Source organism: Bombus flavifrons, chromosome 14 (assembly GCF_040668555.2).
Source record: "Bombus flavifrons isolate JBK064 chromosome 14, iyBomFlav1_principal, whole genome shotgun sequence".
NCBI lineage: Eukaryota > Metazoa > Arthropoda > Insecta > Hymenoptera > Apidae > Bombus > Bombus flavifrons.
The window spans coordinates 4959288-4982375 of NC_138455.1; the positions used below are offsets into that span (position 1 = coordinate 4959288).

Consider the following 23088-nt stretch of genomic DNA (forward strand, 5'->3'; position numbering starts at 1 on the left):
TGGTGTGCGTGTGTGTAGAAGTCAGCTGGAGGTGGTCCCGAGGAACAGCACCAGCGGGGGTCGTCCGATGAGCACAGTGAGCGCGGGCGGTAGCCTCGGTCGTGGAAGCAGGGCGCTACATCTTCAGCATCATCAGAGCTCCCTATCCGCCCTGCACATGACGACCAATCACTCGGGCACGGTCGATAGACGCAGATCCAGCCTCAGGGTAACGTACCGTATAGATTCAAAAAGACACACCTGGTCCATTCACTACTGCACCGGGAACTCGGTGGTATTTCTAATTTCTTTGCCCTTATATTCTTCCTCGAGCTGGTGCAGAACACGATTCGTTCTTCGCAGATCGCTTGTCGTGATATTTTATTACATATCACTCTTGGCTATTGAAAGTTAGTGAATTCCTTCGGGTTTATGTCCTCGAATGAGCAAAGGAGAAATATTTAACACACTGTGGCAAAAAAAGTTGTCTTATAGATTTTCATACGATATGGAACTATGACAGAGTTCATTTTATTCATTTCACTCATCAATTTCATAGTTCACATTAATGTAATTAAGTAACTTGTCTTCTGCTTATTATTGATAATCCACTTTTCCCTTTCGTAATTTTAACTTTTCATAAATAATCATAGGAGAGCTTCAGAGTAAATTCGAAAGATAGAATTTGTATTTTGAAAGAATTTCTAATCTTAGAAGAGAGTCGACATTTCGGATAATTTTGAGATATGATTTATAATTTTCGTATTTTCAGAAATATAATTTCATGATAGATTATGTTATAAATAAAGAGGAGCTTTTTAAAGTGTAATTAGTACTAAGTATAAGTTTTATGAATATACTGGAACTATTAAATCATTTAGAACACAGGTAGAAATGTACTCTTTGTAGCAAATATTGTTTCCAGTCAATAATTCAATATATTCTCAAGGTACATAATTTTAAAAGACAAATTGAAAACATAAAAACTGACGAATGGCACAGTGACCTATACTTTCTCCTAGAAATACTTACGTCTAGTAGTAATAGTAGAAACCGCTGACTCGGCGTTGTCTGTCACTGACCATCACGTTCTACTGAAACTTGGGATATTCAATGTCATATGTATGAGAGAAATCCGATTACGTGATTCAGATAGCGATAGCGAACCAACAAAAAATGCAGTTCTCTTCGTACAACGTTATCTCAGAAATAGAAAGCCTAAACAGAACGAAACAAAAAGTACTCATATTTTAAAAGCGAAAATTTTTAGTTCCTTACTCTATTGATTTTATTTAACAAGCGCAAAGTAATTTTAGTACTTAACGTCCAAATTCTTTGGAATTTCAATACGCGTTGGTGTTTTTAAAGATGTTTTTAGATAAATACTAAATGTGTTTGGTTATGTTTTAGAGTAATATTATTATTAACGATGTTGTTAACTGTTATAGATATTTGACAGAGATAATAGATACTACTAATTGCAAAAATCTTTATCTCGAAGCTCCAAAGAACCGCGATTAATGACAAAATTTAATTAACAGCGATCTGCTTTGAAAGAAATCGTAGTCACAATCATTAGTCATGGATGACTTTCCTCTACATTCAATCCTATTAACAAGATTACAATACCTAAATAATAAATTATTTTAAAACAGTATATATATATAGAAAGCCATCACTGACTAACATCGTGTTACATAGTTACGCATTTAATGATCATTTGCAGCGGTTGTTCGAATTAACTTTATCAACCACATCTATCATTTAAAACAAAAGTTTATCCTTCATTTATTATCGAATATAATTCGAGCCACTGCTGGTTAACAATTTTCACTCAAATTTCTAAAATCACGTTAATTTCTCATCGTTTCATTTGTATATACATATATATATATCGAGTTCTTTATTCATTTAATTTCTCATTGGCACGATTGCATGGCATCGCTTAGGTAAGGACGCTCGCGCTGTATTTCCACCAGATAAGCCCCTTATACCTTAAGTCTTGATATACCCTCTTTAATAAGTTTAATCCTTATCGAAAGTAGTGTACACTTTGTAGATATAGACACAAAGAAATATCTTAAATTAGTTACATCAAAGAAGCTACGCAACAACGTTTGAACATCATCGTTAACGGCTAAACATCACGCAAACATCAAGCTTTTTAGTCATTTTATCGGCTACTGTCGCAACATCACGATACTCGTAACATCAGTAAATTTCGAGGAAAAGAAACATCGTTGTATAATGTTAAATTTCTAGTCGTTCTTCCACGTGAATCAAGGATTAACAATTTCGAAATGAAGGAAGCAGAAAGTAGAGACTTCTATTCTATAGCTACAAGTGTGACTGAACTTTTCACGCGATAAGGGTTAAAAGCTGTGAGCTATGTGCTTAACCTAACGTTAATCATTCTCCCTGCATCCTGTGGATCGTCGCAGACCTGCAGTCTTCTTTACTTGAAAAAGGTTCGGTATATATGTATATATTTATTATATACGTATATGTATCTAGATCTGTATTAATTCATCGTTTCTTTCGCTACGTCTGTATACATCGATCTATCGTCATAGGGATCCCCAATGATGAGTTTTCAAATCTGATCGAGAGGTTGTGTTTATTACAGAGTAAACTCCTTCCAAGTTTCCTCTATAGATCACTTATGAGTTATGATAAATTGGAAAGATAGGCATTCTAGACAACTCTGGACAAATTCCTTTTTTATTCTAATTCTAACTTTTTTCGTCTCCTTTTTCTTTGAAGGAGATATCAAGTTCGCGACTCTAAGGTATTCTCGAGGAAACTTCGAAAGAATAGATCTATGAAGGAATGCGTAAAGGAAACGATGATTGCTCTGTTAGTTTAATCTAAAAGATCAACTCCAATTTTCCATACAAAACCGAATAGTTCGTTCGTTTTTAATATCTCGTTGCATTTACACATCGAACGACCTTCTGTGATAAGAATTAGAAACTATTTCCATCTGAGATTTATCACGGAAACGGTAACGAACCAACGCAATCAATCGCAACCTTACACGGTTCCAAATTTTCTAGAAAACGTAGTAGATATTTCATTATTATCTTAGAGCATCCTCCACAACGACGAGGCATCCTTCGCGGTACTCAGACTCTCCCCGGGATGTCTCCTCGTGAATTATTTATTTCAAATGTCTAGATTTTAGCGAAGTGCCTCACAAACGTCTTTATAATTTGTCAAGTTAGAGAATCTATTTCACTAGCAATTATCGAACACTCCGCTAAAATGTAGACGATTCTCATGGATCTCGACCTCGACCGCACGGACTTCGAAAATACGGGTAAATGAGTACGAACAGATCACTGATACGATAATCAGAGAATCATTGGTACAATAATTTTCTCATACGTTAAATTAATTTTAAATGAAATTCATGGAAAATTTTCGTCGTCGGTCCGACGAGCCCGAGAAACAGAAATTCGTTTCTTCTTTCCGATTCAATACGATATTATTATTCGCCTGGAATTTATCATTGTCTTAGGAAAAAAAACCTGAAAAAAGAAAGAAAAAGACTGAGATTCAGGGTACGAGCGCAAATCGTATCGCCTGTAACTGTAGGAATTACGCAAACAGTCCTCTCCCTGTACTTAGTTATTTACTTGTAAAACTTGTAAACCCTCGTTGACGATTCTCTCCGTATGATCGCAGCGAATCACTTATTATCACGTTTCATAAGGATCGTGAGAATTCGCCACGTTCGCAAACGATGAGCTTAACATAATCAAATTTAGCTGATTGCCCGATCAAATATATTTTACCATCGTAATTCATCGAACTGTGAGTATATTGCGTGTTTTTACTGTTTTATTAGTGGAACGTTTTTTTTCCAATTTTCTTTGACTTCTCGTTTCTCTGTGTTAGATCACTTATTTCTTAGGAAATTAGTAGTACAATTTTAGTGATTTATCATAAGTTTCGATTAGTATTATTGGACCGTAGGTTACTTATATGGTTATTGAATTCTATTTTATATTCTATGTTTCGTCGAAGGGATTTATCACACGTAACTAGAAATTGCAAGTAATTTAACTCAAAAACCTACATTTTTTATCACTTAAGATTCAACGATATCAGTTATGATTTAAAATTCTAAAATTTACTTTAGAAAATATCCCATAGCAATCTTCAATTTCTACTAATCTAAGTATTGAAAATATCAAAGTGTCAATTAAAACAATGTTTTTCTGAATTTTAATCTCTAATCTCTTTTTCCGTTTCGAGGTAATAACTTTTGTTCCTCTTTTTTTTTTTTTTTATAAAGAGCTCGATGACTTACGATATAAAATATCGTGATTCCTAATTATTCTCAAATACTAGAAGATTTCCTTTAAAAGGCTGATTGTATCGCCGTCACACTGTAAACACTGTACATAAAGAAGCAACGATCGATTATCACGTTCTCCTTTTTCATGTATGTTAACCAGAGTGTTCTGTTTTTAAGAATACGATAATTGTAGTGAATAATCGCATAAAAAAGAGAGAAAAGAATACAAAAACAGAATACGAAAGGCAGAAAGTGCGGACGTTCGATTTTTAGCTATCTAAAACACTGATTATAACAATGACGAGCCATTGTGTAAATATAAACTGATGATTTCAATGTGGAATTCACAATGTGGGTTCTTAATCCGCCTTGTTTCGTCCTTTACTAGTTGTCGTGGAAGAGCTCACAGGTATGCGGCCATAACTTACTTGCGTATATCATGATAGATAATCATTTTTCTTTTGATATTCATTTTTCTTACAATACCTTATGAACTATCTCGTAGTCGTCATTACTAATTTTATGTTGGGCCCCTTTCATAGATTAGACGAAGAATGTAGTTACGTCGAAATTGGCTAATCAGGATTTAACAAATACGATACAAGTCATCAAAATCCTATTGACCCTTTCGCTATTATGGATAACTGTAATCATATGTGTTAAATTTTTTTACTGTGTACTATGAATATAGCAATTCGATCAAATCTACGATATTTCAAATGCAAATTTTTGTAATGTAAGTTACATACAGTTGTTTTTACACGGTGGATGGGTTTTACCATGTAAAAAAACCCTTAAAAAAGTCGTGAAATAATTGATCTGCAACAAAGTATAAAACTTGTGTTAGCGAAAGTCAAAATAATATTTCCTTCAAAAATTGACATTTTATTCATCGTTATTCTTTGTTACATTACAACGAAACATTTTCTTATTACTGTGAAGAAATCATCGAAATATCTTTCGCTTGACCGTTCTGTATCAGTTGAAATGACGTATGTCTTGTTTTTTCTTTTAACAATTCTTTACAACAAGCCATACAAGATCTCAACCACCCTTTAAATCGTGCAAAGCTTTCGAGATTGGTATCATTTACAGTGGAACAATGAAACGTATTAAAAAATCGCTTAACTGTAACCAGAGGGCGTTAAAAGGAAAGTACCGTGTAAAACGAGTATCAGGTGTACTTAATTGTAACGAAAGAAGTTAAATCCCCATTTTATTCAGTTTCTTTCAGTATGCATATAAATGTGTAAAAATCTTAGATTATTTACCAAAGGAAAATGTTTTATCTGCATGAATAAATAAAAGGATACTTATGTCTTAGGAGATATTATTTAATAAATTTAATAAATGTTTATAAATTTCCTTATTAGCCAATCTTCGATTGAATCTCAACTTGACCGTAAAACATTTTAATTTTTATAGCTTCAAATATTCTCTTCTTTTCTTTTCCCCTGTTTCTTAGAAGATAAACCATTTCTTCAGTTCTCTTGACTGTGCCAATGACTAACCAATCGTCGAGGTGAATCTTTAGTGCGATGAATTATTAGTCTTCCAATCCTGCAAGATCGTATCTCATATTATTCAGAAACGACTTGGGTAATTTCGTGAAATCTAAATCGTAGAAATCTTTTTTTCCTTATGTCGCTGCACGTGCATCCCCAGCTTGTAGTATCCAATTATCCCTCGCCTTCTCCCTTTTATGTTCTTTCAACGAAACTGTTTCGAAATTCGTTTAACAAGTATTCGAATGCCTTCTCAAAGGAAGAGAAACGTTATCAAAGAAGTCTCGGTTTCGAAACATTTCGATACTGCAGACTCAACCAATTCAGCCACAGAGAACCATTTCTCTTCGAACATTTTGAAACGCAATTTCACAAGACCCGTCATCTTAGACACCCCGATAGCTCGTTTGCTCGTAGCATCGTCCCCTCGAGGAAGTCGAGATCCACAGATTCTTCGAAATATTGTAGGTCTCCGTATTGACGTGTTGGACAAATTTTATTAATATCTAATTAATAGAAAGACAGCGTAGATATATCTTTTGATACAAAGAAACGGAAACGAATTTTTTTGCGGTTGGTATACGTTCTATATTGTGTGAATCATTGGTTCTGCATTGTAATTGCGAAACAGAAATATTTTTTGCTACATTTTCTATGTTTTAATTAAATACTCTAATTTAACTTTTCACTTAGATTACAAATTGCTACTTTTTCAGCTCTGGGGTCATTGTAGTGTTATATTAATAATAGTATAGTAATAATAAAAAATAAATTTTTTTATTTACAGTAATTAAAACCTCGTATTTCTCAAACGAGATTAAAAAATAGTAAATGAATAAGCATACAGAATTCGTTTATACGGTGCCAACCGTAGAGAAATTTGCGCGCAAATGGAACCTCCCTTCTCTTTAAAATATTTGTTACCACCGGTACACCATAGCTACAGTCAATTTCACGATATTTCAAAGGAAAATATTCCAATATCCCTGCAATATTGCGCTAGAAATTGTATTCCAATATTTTTTCCGTAATATCGAGAGAAACGAATATTTTCTCCGCAATGTTACACCATGAAAAATATTTCAATATTTGCCCCACGCGAAACGTCAAAAACGAGACCTACCGTATTTCTCATATTACAAATGGGTCTCAAACTATCTCAACCAAATTTCCAATTAATTCAATATTACACCTTTTTCAACAGGGATCGTTAAGCAGAGCCTTTGGACTCCGACCCAGAAGCGAGAAGGCCTCTCCATCTTCTTCGTCGGATACCGGAAGCCTGGCTAGCCAGTATATGAGCAGCGCTCGCAGCAATTCTCCTCCACCCCCGCAACTGCCACCTAGACCCATCACAGGCAACAAGAGACATCGCCGAGTGAAGAGTATAGGTGACATCGACTATATAACAAGCGCAGCAGTAAGCACGCCCGTTTGACAGGAGGGTAGGCCCCAACATCCGGGGCCTTATCGAAGCTTGAGCGAGCGAGGATACTCTTCATCGTACTCTTCTTCGCAGTATGGCTCGTATTCCGGCTACAGCAACGTTCTGCACGGCGATCAGTACCAGTACCAACAGACTAGTAATTATTATCAGCTGAAGGGCGGTTATTACTCACCACAAAGCACCGGGCCGCCATTTCCAGGGGTTCAGAGATACGGAAGCTTAGCGGAGGAGGCCTGGTCGTGCACCACGAAAGACGACTCTGGCAATCCCAAAACGAACCCCAGGACTTACCTAGCTTAGCTGGTCTCGAAAATATCCACGGTGATATCACGGTGACGATTCGTGACGAATCGAATCACCTCGTTTGGTTATGGCTATTTTAATTAGGCTTGGTAACCAAAGTGTCGCCAAAGGGGACAGAGCTGTGATTTAACGTGGAAAAGCTGGGCTTGCCGGAGTTCGATTAATAATTATTAACCCTTTCACTGGTGAATTGGCGCTTTGCAGTAGAGATAAGGAATTATGGTTTGGGTCGGATTTGAAGTATCCCCTGGGAGGAATGCTTGAAATGGTGTATCTCGAAGAGTTTTCTGGAATGCAGGATTGTTGTGAAGTTACAGAATTGTTTATTTATGGAATTTGATATTGGTAGTGTAGTTTATTTAATTAATTTATTTACCTTATGAACTATTTCATGGGTATATGATATACATTATTGTCCGTAAATTCCCTCTACCATTTAATTACTGTTACTGCACGCAACTTAATAACATATTAAAACCTTACCAAGCATTCCGTTTATCTAAAATATTTATCCGGATCATCTATACTCAGCTATACTGCACAACTATGTAAGAAGGTAATATCTGTTGAATAACCAGTTTATAGCAAACTGACATAAACTTTTAAAGCTCGCTACGTTTATTACATTTTGTCTAAAGACATTAAATTTATTATTTATCTTTCTAGTACACTATTATACTTTAGTACGATCTTCCACTAAATGAAGATATAAAATGATCACTATTATTGAAAGATATGAAAATAGGAAGATACGAAGAAGCTTGTTTTTATACTTCTTTCTATAATTGGGCAGTACTTATGAAATGGCATGCAGCTGCTATAACCCGTTAGTATAATCAAAATTAACAAAAACAAGAGTGAAAGGGTTAAAGAATTTCAGTGGTATCGAAGATTATATGGTCGAAATAATACTGTAGCGATCGACAGACTTGAATGAGAGAACCTGATGTGCCTATATGGGGACATAAGAATGAAAAGCACCTATTTCAGCGTTCGCAAGTGTGATATAATCGGAAAGAAGCTTGATCTATCGTACGAAAGAGACTCTAACAACAAGTCCTGAACTTAGTCTGGTCGTATTAGTATTAAAACCCTCGAGGGATTTGAAAGATTACCACAACGATTGATCAGTTTTAATCCCACGAAGACGAGCCATTCTGTACAGTAATCGAATGCATCTCCGAAGTGCAACAATGTAGCAGTCGGATACATCCAGGACCAGTTTTATAGCGCGTAACCTGTTAACCGGGAAAGACGAGTTAACTCGTCCTTCAATTTCATTTTCAATTTGTCATGAATTTAGCAATTTATTTATTCGAAGATTCCTATTTCTAATCTAACGTTGCATTTTTATATCATAATTATAATTAATACGAGACTTTCTTCAATTTTTAATTCTGTGCCAAAAAAAGCTTCTGGTTAAGGAACTACCCAGTTAACAGGTTAATGGACATTATGGATATAATAATACTAAGTCATCGGTACAATTTGCATCAGTAGTATGAGCAGCAGAAGGAAGTGATAATGAAATTTATCAAAATAATTTACGAATCACTGTGCAATTTTAATTTTTTACAGATCGAGCCTAGACATACTTATAGATATTTTAATAAAAAAGAAAATGGTACTTGCGCTAAATACTTAGTACATTAATTTTGAATACCATTTTTCTTCGCATAATGAATATTTTATTTTCATCAACCGTGTAATTATATGTGTGCATAGGATGTGTTAAATTGTATTATCCGTAAATTAAATTACGACTAGTACTAACGCGATTGACTTTGCTGAGCATACTACTGAACCGAAGCAAATCGTTCCAAGTTAACGAAAGAAAACGACGAACAGTATTTAAATATGGGCGTTTAAAGTTAATTAGATGGAAACTTGTAGCGATTATCCGTGCAGTGGATAATTAATCGTTCGAATGTACAGACTAGAAATTGGATCCTGTTACCAATTTATATAAATCGTCATAATTAGACTGCGAATGTTTATGCAAATTAATATTTTTTTTTTAAACAACTAAATAGAAACTTGCTTCACATTCTACAAATTAAAACGACTACTTTGTTTTTGATATTGATATTTGTTTGATTTGATATTTGTCTATCTTTACATATCATTAAATATCCCATAAATGCATAAATATCAGCAGTCTAGCAATAATTAGCCGCAGTGCGCTGCCAAACGCGAGGTTTCGAAACGACTCATCTTCGCTCTATCGTATCCAGGAATCGCAACGAAAGAATACGACCAATTAGGAAAAGGAATACGTATTTTGGACATCGATCGTGCGATTTTTCGAGTCCGAGTTATTCGTCGTTGCCCGAAATTTTCATTTGTACGTATAATCAGCAGCCGCGTTCATGCACACAATATCGGTCATCGTTTCACGTAATTTTAAGAATTTACTTAGCCGACGTTTAAATCTGGAATTAATTATAAGACTGTTCGAATTTGGAAGCTCAAGATCTTCTGTGAAAAAAGGAAGGAATCTTATCCTTGAAACTTGCGTGGAGAGAAGAGAATATTACGAAGAGTTCTTTAAGTAATGGATACTAAGTGTATCGTAGTTAATAATTTGATTATCGATATTATCAATGTTATTAATATTACTGATATAAATAATTATAGAATATATTTACATTAATATAAAATTAACATAAAATATTTATATTGATATTATTTAATATTGATAATATTGATAATAATAATTTGAGAATAATTGCAAGCAGAATGTATTATCTTCTGCCTGTATCTACTTAAAGATACAGAATCGAAGAAGCAGAAGCAGAAGCGTACAGGGGCTTCCATCGAATTCTACATAACTATTCGAACACATTCAATAAACGTTCAGTAAAACTATACACACATATACACATTCCAGTGGCTGTTTCTCAACAAAAATCACAAAACAGGATAGGTAAAAACCTATTTTATTTATCGAAGAACGGATGTAGAATAGAAAAAGAAGAAATCGACGACCAAACTACAGTCAGTTCTAAAATTAAAGAAAAGAGAAAGATGGAAATGGACAGAACGATATTATATATTCTGCATTTTTGCATATCGTGCGTAATATTGCTCGATATCCAGGATACCTATTTTTTCTGCACTTTCGTTATCGTTTTCTACGTGATAATTGTATATAAATACATACATAAAACGATACGAAGTCGAAAAGTGGTGCAGATATGTGAGAAATAAAATATCCTTTTTCCTTTTTTTGTTTCTTCCAACGCACATAAGGAAAACGATGTTTGCAAATGATTAAATAAGCGAATTAAACAATATCATTTACGGAAACGTTTAAAACACCAGAGTTCGAATGGTGGTCATCGTTTAAAAAGTACGTGTTATGATGTAATTAATTGTATAACTGTTAAACAAAAAAAAAAAAAGAAATGAAAATGCGTGCATGTACCGAATATAGTCCACGATGTATTTATACAGTCGTCTGTATACGATATTAATTATTATAACACGCTTTATAATAATTAATATTAAAGAAGAAAACGTCGGATATTCTGGATCATGTTCCAAAGAACCGCCAGAATCGAATCGAATCGCACGTTAAAATCCATTATTCTTAATTACGCTTGCGTAACAAGACGATATATTTTGTAGATAAAGAAATTTCAATAATTAATATTTATTCGTAGCATTTCTCATTGTATTTATGCTCGGTGTTAAGTTATACGATTAAATTGGAAAATTTTATATCCGTAAATTCGTTTAATACGTGGACGAGTATTAACATCGTTTAGTGATCAATAAACGATGGGTCAATACTAATCCAAGAGTGATCTATTCACTCGACTGTCGTATACCTAAGTAATTTATTCGAATAAATTATAGCTTAGGTTTTTAATTTATTATGCGCGCACCCATACGATAATCACGATCGATCGAGATCGACGACAATTGTAACATTTGCTTTATAAATGTCTCTTAAACGATAACGCGACCAATGATCAGATGAAACAATTGTAAATGTGCTCAGTATCGTCTGTATATATTTGTGTGAGTTGTATCTAAATATTTGGGAGAAACGAAATAAACGAATGCCTTCACTTCTGTGCAAGAAGTAAGATTTCCTTCTCGTCCTTCTCATTTATTTATTCATTTTCAAGTTGTTACATCGAGTTCTTATAAATGTACAAATATTAAAAATATAATAAATAACACTTACTTTCTTCACAATAAATGACAACTAAACTCTATCAATCAGATTCTTCCCTCTAACTTAAAATAATATCATCAATAAAGCAATATAAAGTAATAATTGAATATTCCGTTATTCTAAATAATGAAACAGGAATAAGATATTTTACTAAAGGCAGCACTACAGCGATGAGCAATACTGAGTATCAATAGCTAGTTTTGTATTCATCATGTACGCGTAAAAAGCTGAGAATAATTCATTCCCTATTGCCTCGATGCATTCGTATAAAAATGTAACAATCTTCGCTAATGCATGGAATATCCTATTTCTCGGAGCGGAACTAAGATTTATAACATATTCTTTTAAATTTGCTTTGCAATACGTCCAGGAGAAATAAATAGCTTCGCATAAAAACTGTCTGGGATCATTGCAATGTTCTAATATAACAATAGTAATTTTAAAACACTTAGTCAGTATATCCATCGCGTTATCCAAGTATTTCATTTCTTGCAAAATATCATTAAAATAATTAATATCAGGCATCTGTTCATCGTTCGATTCTACGTAAAAATCTTTTAATAATTGTCTAAGTAAAAGTTTTAGCTTAATCATCACATCGTTTCTTTCTTTGGACGCTATTGACGAATCCGAATTTATTAAATTAAATGCGACTGTGCCAATTGTCAGTAAATGTCCTGTGAACTGAACAGGATCTATGAATATTCTATTATTTATCACAATGTTATTATTTTGATATTTTATTGGAAATTTCTCTCTCCAGCTTAATTTATTCAAACCATATAAGAAATCTTCTTTGTTGGTAAATTGCTTTATTTTGTACATAATGCCTTCAGATCTACTTTGTGTGCCTTTATCAGTGTATGCATTCATTTTATCAAACTCTTCCTTTAGGCGACTAATTCTCAAAGAAGCCTTAAATTTTTCAAAGATGGTACCTTTAGATGACTCTATGAGTTCACCAGCCAGTCTGGTGTTTAATAGGGCATTACTAAAGAACAGAACATGCGAAGTGAATATAACTATATCCAAAAAATCAACATCTCTTTCTGTTTTGTATTTGTCAATTAAACAATATCCTTGATAAACTATACCAATGCCATTCATTGATAAATTACTTAATATCAGAGAATTGTAAGCTGCTTTAGCTGCAACACCTACGGTGCAGCTTTTTTCAAAAGCTTTAGAGAGGAGCATAGTTCCACCATTTGCTCCTAACGATAAGGCTGTACTACCTATTCCAACCCAGGCAGAAAGTGCTTTCTTATTTGTAGGAACAATGGATTGTTTGTGCTTGGCAAAATCTACTAATTTATGAGAATTTCTCGCAATAATCCATGTTCCACAGATGCCACTCTGAATAAGACCTAATGATAATAATTTTGCTCAATTAATTGAGATGAAAGGGAAATGAAAATTGAATCACTTTCATATCCCTACAAATAAAACAATTATACAATCATACCTGCAGCAAGAACAGCTGGTGCAATAGGTGTTAACAAGCTAGCAGCTCCAAATCCTATAGTAGTAGCTACAGACAATGTATTTGCAGTTATATCAATACCTTTAAGAACTTTAGTTTTAACAGCACAAGCAGGTGAGTCTAATATCTGAACCCATGCAGTTGAAATATATTCTGTAACTTTATAATTTGGATCATACTGATACAAACCATTCTTTGGTAAAATCATAGTACACTGAGGCAATGTATTATTTGTTACATAATCATTCCAAGTTTTATACATTCTACCTTCATTGTCAATATAAGATATACCATATGTTTCTGTTTTTAGCTTAAATATTGGTATGCTACTTATGTTATTAGATTCTTTGTTTGGTTTATCTTTTTTTTTATTGGATTGGTTTATATCTGCTTGTAAAAGTATCACATTAAATATAATTCCAATATAAATAGTACTATCCACTTTATCTCTTCCAAACTTCATTATCTGTCGATATATTGTATCTATAGCTTCACACATCCTCTTATCGTACACTATTTTACTAAATATATCATTCTTCTGGTTATTGCCCGATGTTTTACTTTCACAGGTAGCTGATATTTCTATGTCTTTATCAACTTTAGGAAGACCAAACAAGGCATATCCAATCTTATGTCTTATAAGTTCATAATTTTCAGAATCATATAAAAACCAATCAGGAAGCAGTTCATAATAATGTTGCTGATATTCTTTGGCAAGTTTTATTGCTTCTGTCTAAAATACATCAAATTATAAGTATAGCATTAAATAAATAGCTGAAAATTAATGATAAAGACATATAAATTTACTTTTTCATCGTTCAAACAAGCCATATCGGTTTTTAAATATAATAATAATTTTTAAAATAATTTTTGAGCTTCCTTAAAATACACCAGTTCGAATAATTACACCAAAACGGGTATTTATAACTGAATATAAGATAATATGATTAACACATATGATTTCCCACAATTACCTAACAATCGTAATTGTGTTTAACTGCAAACAAATCTAATTTTAGTTACTGCTCGTATAAGCGATGGTTAAATAACACTTTGAAACAGCTTATTGTAGAAGTATAACACAATATATAACATAATAGACCTTAATTAAGCGTGTATGCAAATTGCTATTCGCATAAACGTTAGTATTCAAAAAAAACGAATAAATGTTTTATTAGAACTATGGATACATTAAAGACAGATGAAAGAGAACAGAAATTTTGTGTACAACGAGGAATCCCCTTTCTAGTAACATATGTTTCACCTCCCTATATAACACTACATTTTACGATTATTTCGTTATATAGAAAAATGTTACAAATATTCTTTTTGCATTGAAAATAGAATGTAATTATTAAAGATGAATAATAGTGCCGTTTTCATTACTTTGTCACTGGAACATAACCGGAGAAACAGTTGAAACCAGATGACCAACATACATATGTATGTAAATATATCAGGGTGAATAGGGAGATCATCGATGCAATATTAACAAAGTCAGCAAAATGATGCGCAATAAGAACAAGGGCTTCTAACGGCCAACGGCAGAACTATACGCACGTTTCTTCCTTTGAAGTAATTAGCGGAAGGAACATGCGTATCCACAGCGATTTTTTTAATACTTACCAATATTTATCAATTTTCTCGAACTGTTTTGTCACTTTTTGTAATTTATTCCTTTAACTAATGGAAATTAGATATATTACGCCTATATTACGTATATGTATGATAAATAATTTTGGCGCCTCAGTAATAATTTTAATTATTTTTTTCCACTTAACAATATCAATATTTTACGTTATTCTTCTTGTGAAGTAAATAAAAAAACTAACTTGAAAATATACATTGAAAACTAGCCGATTTGCACACTGACGCTTACCCCCTAACATTCTTCATATCGTTTACTTTACAAAATGTATATATCTGTCCTTATCACGATTGTATCGCTTTCTTTGTTTAACACCGTCCGTGTCGTTCGTCCTCGTCGCATAGTAACGCCATCTCTTTCTACCACTTCTCGTATCGTCTATCTTTGTCGCACAGTATTGCCGTCTCTTTCTATCGCCGCATGATTGTCTGTCCTTGTCGCACAATATTGCGATTCTACTCTATGGACGAGTCATGTACTGCCATCTGTCCTTAAGTGTCCTAATCTGCTGTTCCTCCTATGTTTGACAGATGGTAGGACATGACTTATCCGAGTAATAAAATTTCCATCTACGGATAAGTCATGTACTGGCGACATTGTGCGACAAGGATAAAGTATACGAATGCCAGTGGAAAGAGAGCGACATTGTGCGACACACGATTCTATGGATAGACGATTCGATGGTGAATTCACGGTATTCAACAGAGATAGAGACAAAGATACACATACAAAACTGTGCACATTTGTCAGTGAACTGTTCCTTACGCTGAACTGATGTTGTCCAAAGAATCGCAAGAGAAACAAGTCAACATTCTTTCGGTGCGTTTGTGCGCACTCTCCTTACAATTATTTTGTTCACTCAAACATTATTTTGAATGTAAAGAAACATTCGTACCGTTTTCATTCAAGAATCATCGTACGACTAGTACTAGCCAGTCCACCTCGTGGTTATGAAATCCATTATATCAGCGTGATTAATTTTCAGAAACCCACCATGAAACAGACTTTATATTTGTACTATATCGAGGCCACTATAGTTTCGCAAGCAAGTAATGAATCATTGCTCGTTTCTTTTGTCAGCTATTTTAAAATTAAGATCCCTATATATTCTTTCAATTAAATATAGATACAGCATACATGAAATAATATACGAATGTCCTTTAAATAACCACGGATTGTTCTCACTACTTTCTGCAACTGATTATCGTTATGTATAATCTGATCATATCAATAGTGACAGAATTATTAAATATTCCAGACTATTTAAAGCATTTCAGCGTATATTACCAGCGTAGTAATAAGTTTAAACGAACAAATGGATGCGGGATTAGGTATAACAATATAATTCAATGAAAACAATAACAAATACATATATTTCTCGAAATGTGATACACTTTGACGTTGGTGGTCGTATTTTAATTCTCGCGTGTACTGTTTTCTCATCTTTTTTCGTTTCAAATGGATCGGATGGCGTGTCATTTAAATGGACGCGGCGACGTCACCTAAAACTCTTCCCATTGTGTTGCATTTATTTCTGCTCTTTTCTTTTCTGCTTTTTTTTGGCTTTTTTACTTTTTCTTCCGTTCTGTCATCGTCGTTAAATTCTAATTGGAGCAAAGCTGTCAGTTGCATCTACCGTGTTTTTCTCTAATTATTTTTTTTCTACGATTTCTCCTTTACGACATTTTTTCTCTTTATAGATTTTTTTTCTTTTTGCTTCGCTATCCTCAGACTGCAGTATTCAGCGCGCGCGCATACGCCACGTGCGCACGCACGTGGTCACATTGTTTACCTTTTCTATTTCCTTTGTTTTCATTTTACATAACCAACAAACACTATTGCGCTTCATCGTTTTGTCATTGTTTGAAAACTGTGCCGAGATCCAAGACCGGTCACTTAGAAAGCTACGAAGTAGTTTAATTAATTAGCAACTTGTACTAGAAGGTACTTATACAAATATCGATCTTCGAGAAACGTGAACGAGCGTCTCTTTTTCATTCTCAACTTTCTTTGCTTTCTTTTTTTTTTCCTTTTTTTTTACATCTTCAGGGCGACTGTCGACGCAGGGATTATTTATAATTAGACCGCGGATATACATGGAAATTCATATTTTTATGAATATAATTTACAGAGTCCACAGTCTATTTATAACAATCGGAAAAGAAACAAAAAATGCCTGGCTTTGTTGTAATTTGTCGCTAGACGCTACTAATCGCAGTTACAAGATACAAAAAGTACGTTTTGTTAGGCATTATGTGACAATTTTTCTCCATTATTCATATTTAAATAGCTTTCGATGCATCGGATGTTACAATCTAATGAGTTCTGTTTATCTTTCAGGTAATCAGGCTGCATGCCAAAAAAGCGACGTGTTTTATGTGTGATCTGATTGAACAATGAGTGCGGAGATGTTCCTTGCATTGTATGTTCTTAATCTAATCTGTATCTGTGTTACCTCATTCTATCACAATCCTCACGCATGGAGTTAGCAATGCATTTATAAATGTCACATTCGTAAATCGCTTTTTTGTTGTCTAACTTGTGCCTTTCATTTTTTCTTCGCAATCAAGTAAAGGGATACGTCTAAACGAATTTCTCCAATCGTATTTTACTAGGAGCTGAATCACGAGTCTAAACTGAAAAAGCAATTCGCGTGTAATTTCGTTTTTGCAGTTACGAGATTCACTCGCGTATATACTATAAACTACACAAAAATTTCATATTATACAACGTGCATAAAATCTCGGCGAAAAAAAGAAAATATATATATATATATATATATGATAACAAGACGTAAAACAATTTTCCATATCGTCGACACGATTAATTATACATGGACTCTGTATCCAACTAAAATTTACAATTATAAAATAGAGTCGATTCTATGAAGTTTTAACGCGTGATCGCAAAAATAAAGAAACAAATGTACAGAGTACGTATACTTTAATTAACTAGAAAATGTAATTGCCGTATAAAAAACTGGCGGTTTCGAAGCGAATCTGTCATTGGCAAAGCCTTCTATAAAATTAATTCATCTTGTATATGTCTACAAATATACACGTATATATGATAGTATCTATGATGTATCATATATATATATCATTATACGTTATAAGCTCTTTGAGAATTCGTGTAGTGTAGGGTCAAAAGGAACAGATAAAAAATGATAAAATAACAAATTAATAATGTAACAAATGAATAACAGGCGCAATATAAAAAAAGTTCCACCGGGAACATGTTCTTAATGCCGATTTCACGTCGCAGAAGGTGCTAAAAAACATGTGTATATAATAATTATACTCGATTATTGTCACTGAGCGTTGCAACGAGCAGAATCCCTTATCATTTAGCGCATCAACAGTACATAAAATATTAGTCGCATGTGTATTATTCGTGAAAGGCGCATGAGTGGGCTTAGCTCATGATTACTCTTCTTTTTCGCATTTGAATTTCTTTGCTTTTCTTTGTCAGACAAGAGGAAGCAACTACGAACAGAGATATACGTTATTTATTCTTGTCCGAAAGGTAGCCCTTTTAATACATGATTTATTCCTATGATCATGTGTATAACTCTCGCCGTGGCGTCATTAACAATGGAACATGCAATTGCTTTTTCTTTCAATAAAAAAGTACTCTTCATCTCCTTTTTATGAATGATCATTATACGATTCTCTAGAATTTTGATTTATGCAATTATATCTTGCCATAAAAAAGAACTAATAGTATGGTGGTACTTAGTAAAAAATATTTACAGATAACAATAAACATTTAAAAAAGATCCAAGTTGTATGGTGCTTGTGTGGGAACATATTGAAACAATGGGCAAATGAAATATAAAGAAGATAGATATCAAGAGATAAATAGATAGATAACAGAAATATATTATTAGCAACAGACAGATAAGTATAGAAAGAGAAGAATAACAATAAAATAATGCGATGTCAATGGGAAACTGAACGGAGAAGAAATAGGAATGAAGAAATGAAGAGCTAGATTTAATAGAAGAAATAACAGAACAGGTCAAACGAATAAAAGAGTAGTAGAATTGATAAAAAAAAGACTAGAAAGAAGAAATTATTTGCCAATAATATATCCATTGCATAAGAAAGGAAAGATGGAAGGAGTTCCAAATTACTAGACCACTGCTTCCCTAAACTGTGTATATAAAATATATACTGAATATTGATAAAATTGAAGGATGAAGTAGAAAAGCAAAAGATAAAAGGGAGGAGCACCATAGACAACATCTAATGAGAATCCATTGTCGGACAGCCATCGACTACGTCGAAGCATGATAAAACGATAATAAAAGATGCGTCGCGACGCTTTCCCCGCACTCGAGAGAGTGTATGTTGCTCTTCGAGCGACTCATCCAACTGGCATACAACCGAGCGCCGAAAAAACGAAACGCTACAGAGAGGAGAGAGATTAAAACGTTATGTATGAAAAAAAGAAGCACTTGATCTCTATCTTACGATAAAAACAACTAGAATCACTTGTGTGTGTACCATCACCACTTGTGGGATACGCTACAGTAATTAACGTTTCTTAGAGAACTAGGACCTAGTCCGTGCGCAGAAAAGCGTCGTTCTCCCAAGTATCCTTCGTTTGTAATTAACTCTTTTTCCTTTCTTTGTTTCTCATTTTTTCCTTTTTCTTAATAAATCACCAATTACGGATATTCTTTCGCTTCTCGTTCTTCTCTAATATTAAAAGTTCCATTAGAAAATGTTACAACCAATATAAAATTCACTGGATACTCTTTTAAAATATAATGCAGATAGGTTACAAAACCACGTCGAAATACAATAATGTTAGTTATTGTATTTGGTCAGTTTAGACGTCATTCAAGAACCTTAAAATCGCTGCTTCATGGCTCGTTTGGAGTTAGACTACCGAGAAAAACGTTAGATCAAGAATGTATCCGCAATAATCAGATTTGGGGGCTGCATTGTATAAGAACCAAACAGAAGCTCGAGAGTCAGCGTGTGATTAAATAGACGCTTAAGGACCGCTTGCGGCCGTATTTTCCAACTATCGATCATTTCTACGCGCGCCTATCTGTGTTTAACACATTCGTACATCTTTCACTTATTACTCTAATCAGCTCCAGCCCTGTTTATGTGGCGATTACCGTGTGCGTGTCAGATGTTTAGTAAATACAGTTAAGATAATTCTTCCAATAGATCGCTTTTCCTTTAATTTTACTCCAGTAAATTCAAATCTTCCAACTATATCATTAATAGGAACTTTCTAATCAAGTAATTAATGAAAAAGTATCTTAGATCAGAATTAATTTCAGATGGATCAGTTTCTTTAGTCTTTACAAACGTAAATCTTATTTAAAAACAATTGTAAAATCATTTTGATTAACATTAAAATATTACTGTGCATTGAAATGGAAGAGATATCCAAGTATACAAATTATTATGTTTAAAAAATTAAGGATTCTTCAAAAAATACTACGGGCCTTCTACTTAACGAATTAATTGAGATTAAATTCTATTGAATCTTCCTACAACACAGTCAATAGAAAGCGTTTAATTGATTGATCAACGTGCCCGACGTAAAAGGAAAAGTTTCAAAGTGTCCTGCCGTTTATGCATCATTCGCATCTGGCACGCACACTAACGATTCCACGGTCTGCGGTTCCGCGTGTATACGTGTATGCTTATGTCTCTTTATGTATATAGATATATACGTACGCGTTCCTTGTATATATGTGTATACATATAATGCTCGATAATGCGTTGCAGCGAATTGATATACCCGACTGGTTAATACACCTGCATGGTATATACATGTACGCGTATAAATACATACACGTGTGCATGCGGTTGCGCGTGTACACGCGCGCACAGAGTCACGCTTACAGACAAACATACACACGGCCGTGTATGTATGCATGTATACATATATAATCTAACTATACATATAACTATGTACACTTTTTTTTGAGAGGGTGGCTTTCAGGGGCTGGGTAAGGGAGAAAGGAATTCAGGAAGGACCAAAGGGGAATGGGTTAAAAGAAATTACATGTGTATGTGTGTATGTGTACACATTTTGTGTATGTATATGAGCATGTGAAGAGCGAAGGAAAGAGGAGAAGAAAGATGAATTAGCAGAAATTCTCATCGAAGGATATCTTCAGGATCCTCTAGGGATTAAGGGTGGGCTGGTTCGAATTTATCGAAGATGGTCTTGCGATTCGGCGCGCTTCTTCCTTTTCCTTCTTCATCTTCTTCTTTTTTTTCGTTTTTTTTTCTTTTTTTCTATTATTCTTCTTTCATCCGAACTGGCGAAAAACCTAAGTGCTGCGACTATAGTGTGTGGGAGGAGCTGGCACAACAAACGCTCGTGTCTGTATCTTTTTTAATACCACGACGAGCTGTTGCTTGCCCGGCGTACTGTTAGACGTCCGTGTATTTGCTCAGCTTGTCACGCAGCAGCATGTTCTCATTCTTTAACCGGTCCAGTTCCTGCCGCAGGCCCATGTTCTGAAATTTTGCATTTTTGTTTCATGCAATTATTCTTTCAATTAAAAATAGAGCGTAAGTTATCGACTGTGATAATACAAATATTATCCCAAGGGACAAAACATTTCATGTAAATGATGTTTTAACTCAGAACAGGATGATTCTTCCATTGGAGACTGGTACAGTTATAGTAGAAGTTTTATTTGTACAGAAAAATTCATCTTGGTTTTTAAGATAAGCGAATGTTAATCTATATTTATCACTGAAAAATGTACTTGTACTTCAAGGTGAAGGGATTTTTTTATAGAAGCAAAGAAAAATTTGTAGAACATGTAAGTGACTGCGTAAGTGACATTGTACATATTCCTTCTCGTTGAGATAGAATCATACTGTTCCAAGCTTGATATTAGGAAAGATTTTGTTTGACATAAAACATGGTTTCAATGTATTTGTACAGCAAAGTAAAGGGCTCTCTTTTACAGAAACAAAGATAAATTTGTAAAACAATTAAATGACTTTCATTCTATGATACATATTTCTGCATGTTTGAAAAGGAATGATGCTGTTCCCATATGTGTCCCATAACAAAAACGATTCTGTTTTACATAGAACATGATTTCCACTACATTGGCGTAATTCCATCAATACGACGCAAAGACTTAGAGCCTGGTTTAAATGTGTATTCTTTAATTTTAGAGGCGTGGGAAGATTTACTTCTTTCTCGAGGAAGCCGGCCCTGAGAGCGATCTGGTTCTCCTTCATGCGACGTGCATCTCGCGATCGTTTCGCTGCCATATTATTCTTCCTACGACGCGCCCAGTATTTGTCATCCTTCAGGTCATCCGGAACGAACTGTAGCCGATAGCGGGGCATGGAAAAGAGCAGGAAATTAGAACGAACGTAGAAATTGATGTATTTTAAAACTATAATGAGAAATTGTAAAGAAAAACCAAAACCCACTCTGATTTCTTAATAGATATTGAAAATCCTATTAAAGATCATAGAGTGACTGTTAAATCTTACAAATTGAATTTCAATAAATTATTTATATGGTTCTAAGAGATAAAAATAAAAGAATTAGTTGTACAGTAGAACCTCTGTTTATTTTATATTTTATGAATATTATAATAACCATACTTAATCAAATACTTTCTTTTTCTGTTCTCTAAGTTCCATTACTTTGACTTTAAAATAAGAAATATTTCAAATAATAATTATATGTCCCAAATAATAATTCAATTAAATATGAGAAGTTCAGCATCGAATAAGGACATATTTGATAGAAAAGAAAAAAAATAATAAAAGGATAGAAAACGAGATAGAAAATACAATGAAAAAACAAAGAGTAGTGGTAATAAAAATAAAACAAAAAGATGTTATAAAGGATCGCTCTTCCTATTGATTCAATGCTTCGAACAAGGAGATTTATCGAATGATCAATGAAAAATATTCAATTTGAATATGACAATCAACTGACCTGCTTCCGTGATTTCTTGATCATCGGCTGCGGTTTGAGCTCCTCGTCGGAGAAGGCCCGGGTACGTGGATCGAAGTCTCGCCCCGATGAGGCCATCGAGAGCGCTACAAGAGACAAGCCATATTGTATTCGTGATGAGTCCTCGGAATCTGTCGCGCGGAGAAGGAATAATCGACAATGTCGACGTTAGTCTAGTTTCATACGCTGTCCGGAAACTCGGATATATCGTCGCTGTTGCAAGAGTCGATCCTGAGACTTCGTCAAAATATATTATCCTGTAG

General features: G+C 34.0%; 3 protein-coding genes across 25 annotated transcripts in view; 1 reads left to right on the plus strand and 2 right to left on the minus strand.

Moving 5' to 3' along the window:
- The window catches only part of Liprin-gamma (liprin protein kazrin), a 146575-nt gene extending 137100 nt beyond the window's left edge, over positions 1–9475 (plus strand). For 9 of the 16 annotated variants that reach the window (XM_069126926.1, XM_069126925.1, XM_069126922.1 and 6 more), the window contains 5 exons: positions 19–208; positions 2421–2447; positions 4671–4691; positions 6992–7207; positions 7307–9475. In XM_069126926.1, coding sequence (XP_068983027.1) covers positions 19–208; positions 2421–2447; positions 4671–4691; positions 6992–7207; positions 7307–7534 — 682 coding nt within the window. In that variant the 3' untranslated portion in view covers positions 7535–9475. The other 7 variants (XM_069126918.1, XM_069126920.1, XM_069126921.1 and 4 more) reach the window with 7 other exon arrangements.
- Positions 9476–11438: 1963 nt separating this feature from the next.
- LOC138186765 (uncharacterized) lies at positions 11439–14620 on the minus strand. The gene is made up of 3 exons (XM_069126934.1): positions 14014–14620; positions 13189–13939; positions 11439–13090 (listed from the first exon to the last, which is right to left on the minus strand). The coding sequence occupies exons 1-3, from the start codon at positions 14035–14037 to the stop codon at positions 11886–11888; spliced, it is 1980 nt and encodes a 659-aa protein (XP_068983035.1). The 5' UTR covers positions 14038–14620; the 3' UTR covers positions 11439–11885.
- Positions 14621–16199: 1579 nt separating this feature from the next.
- The window catches only part of LOC138186767 (thyrotroph embryonic factor), a 100970-nt gene continuing 94081 nt past the window's right edge, over positions 16200–23088 (minus strand). For 4 of the 8 annotated variants that reach the window (XM_069126937.1, XM_069126936.1, XM_069126938.1 and 1 more), the window contains 3 exons: positions 22808–22956; positions 22045–22182; positions 16200–21351 (listed from right to left, as the gene is read on the minus strand). In XM_069126937.1, the coding sequence (XP_068983038.1) occupies positions 21265–21351; positions 22045–22182; positions 22808–22956 (374 nt within the window). In that variant the 3' untranslated portion in view covers positions 16200–21264. The remainder of the gene's footprint in view (positions 21352–22044; positions 22183–22807; positions 22957–23088) is intronic. The other 4 variants (XM_069126941.1, XM_069126939.1, XM_069126942.1 and 1 more) reach the window with 1 other exon arrangement.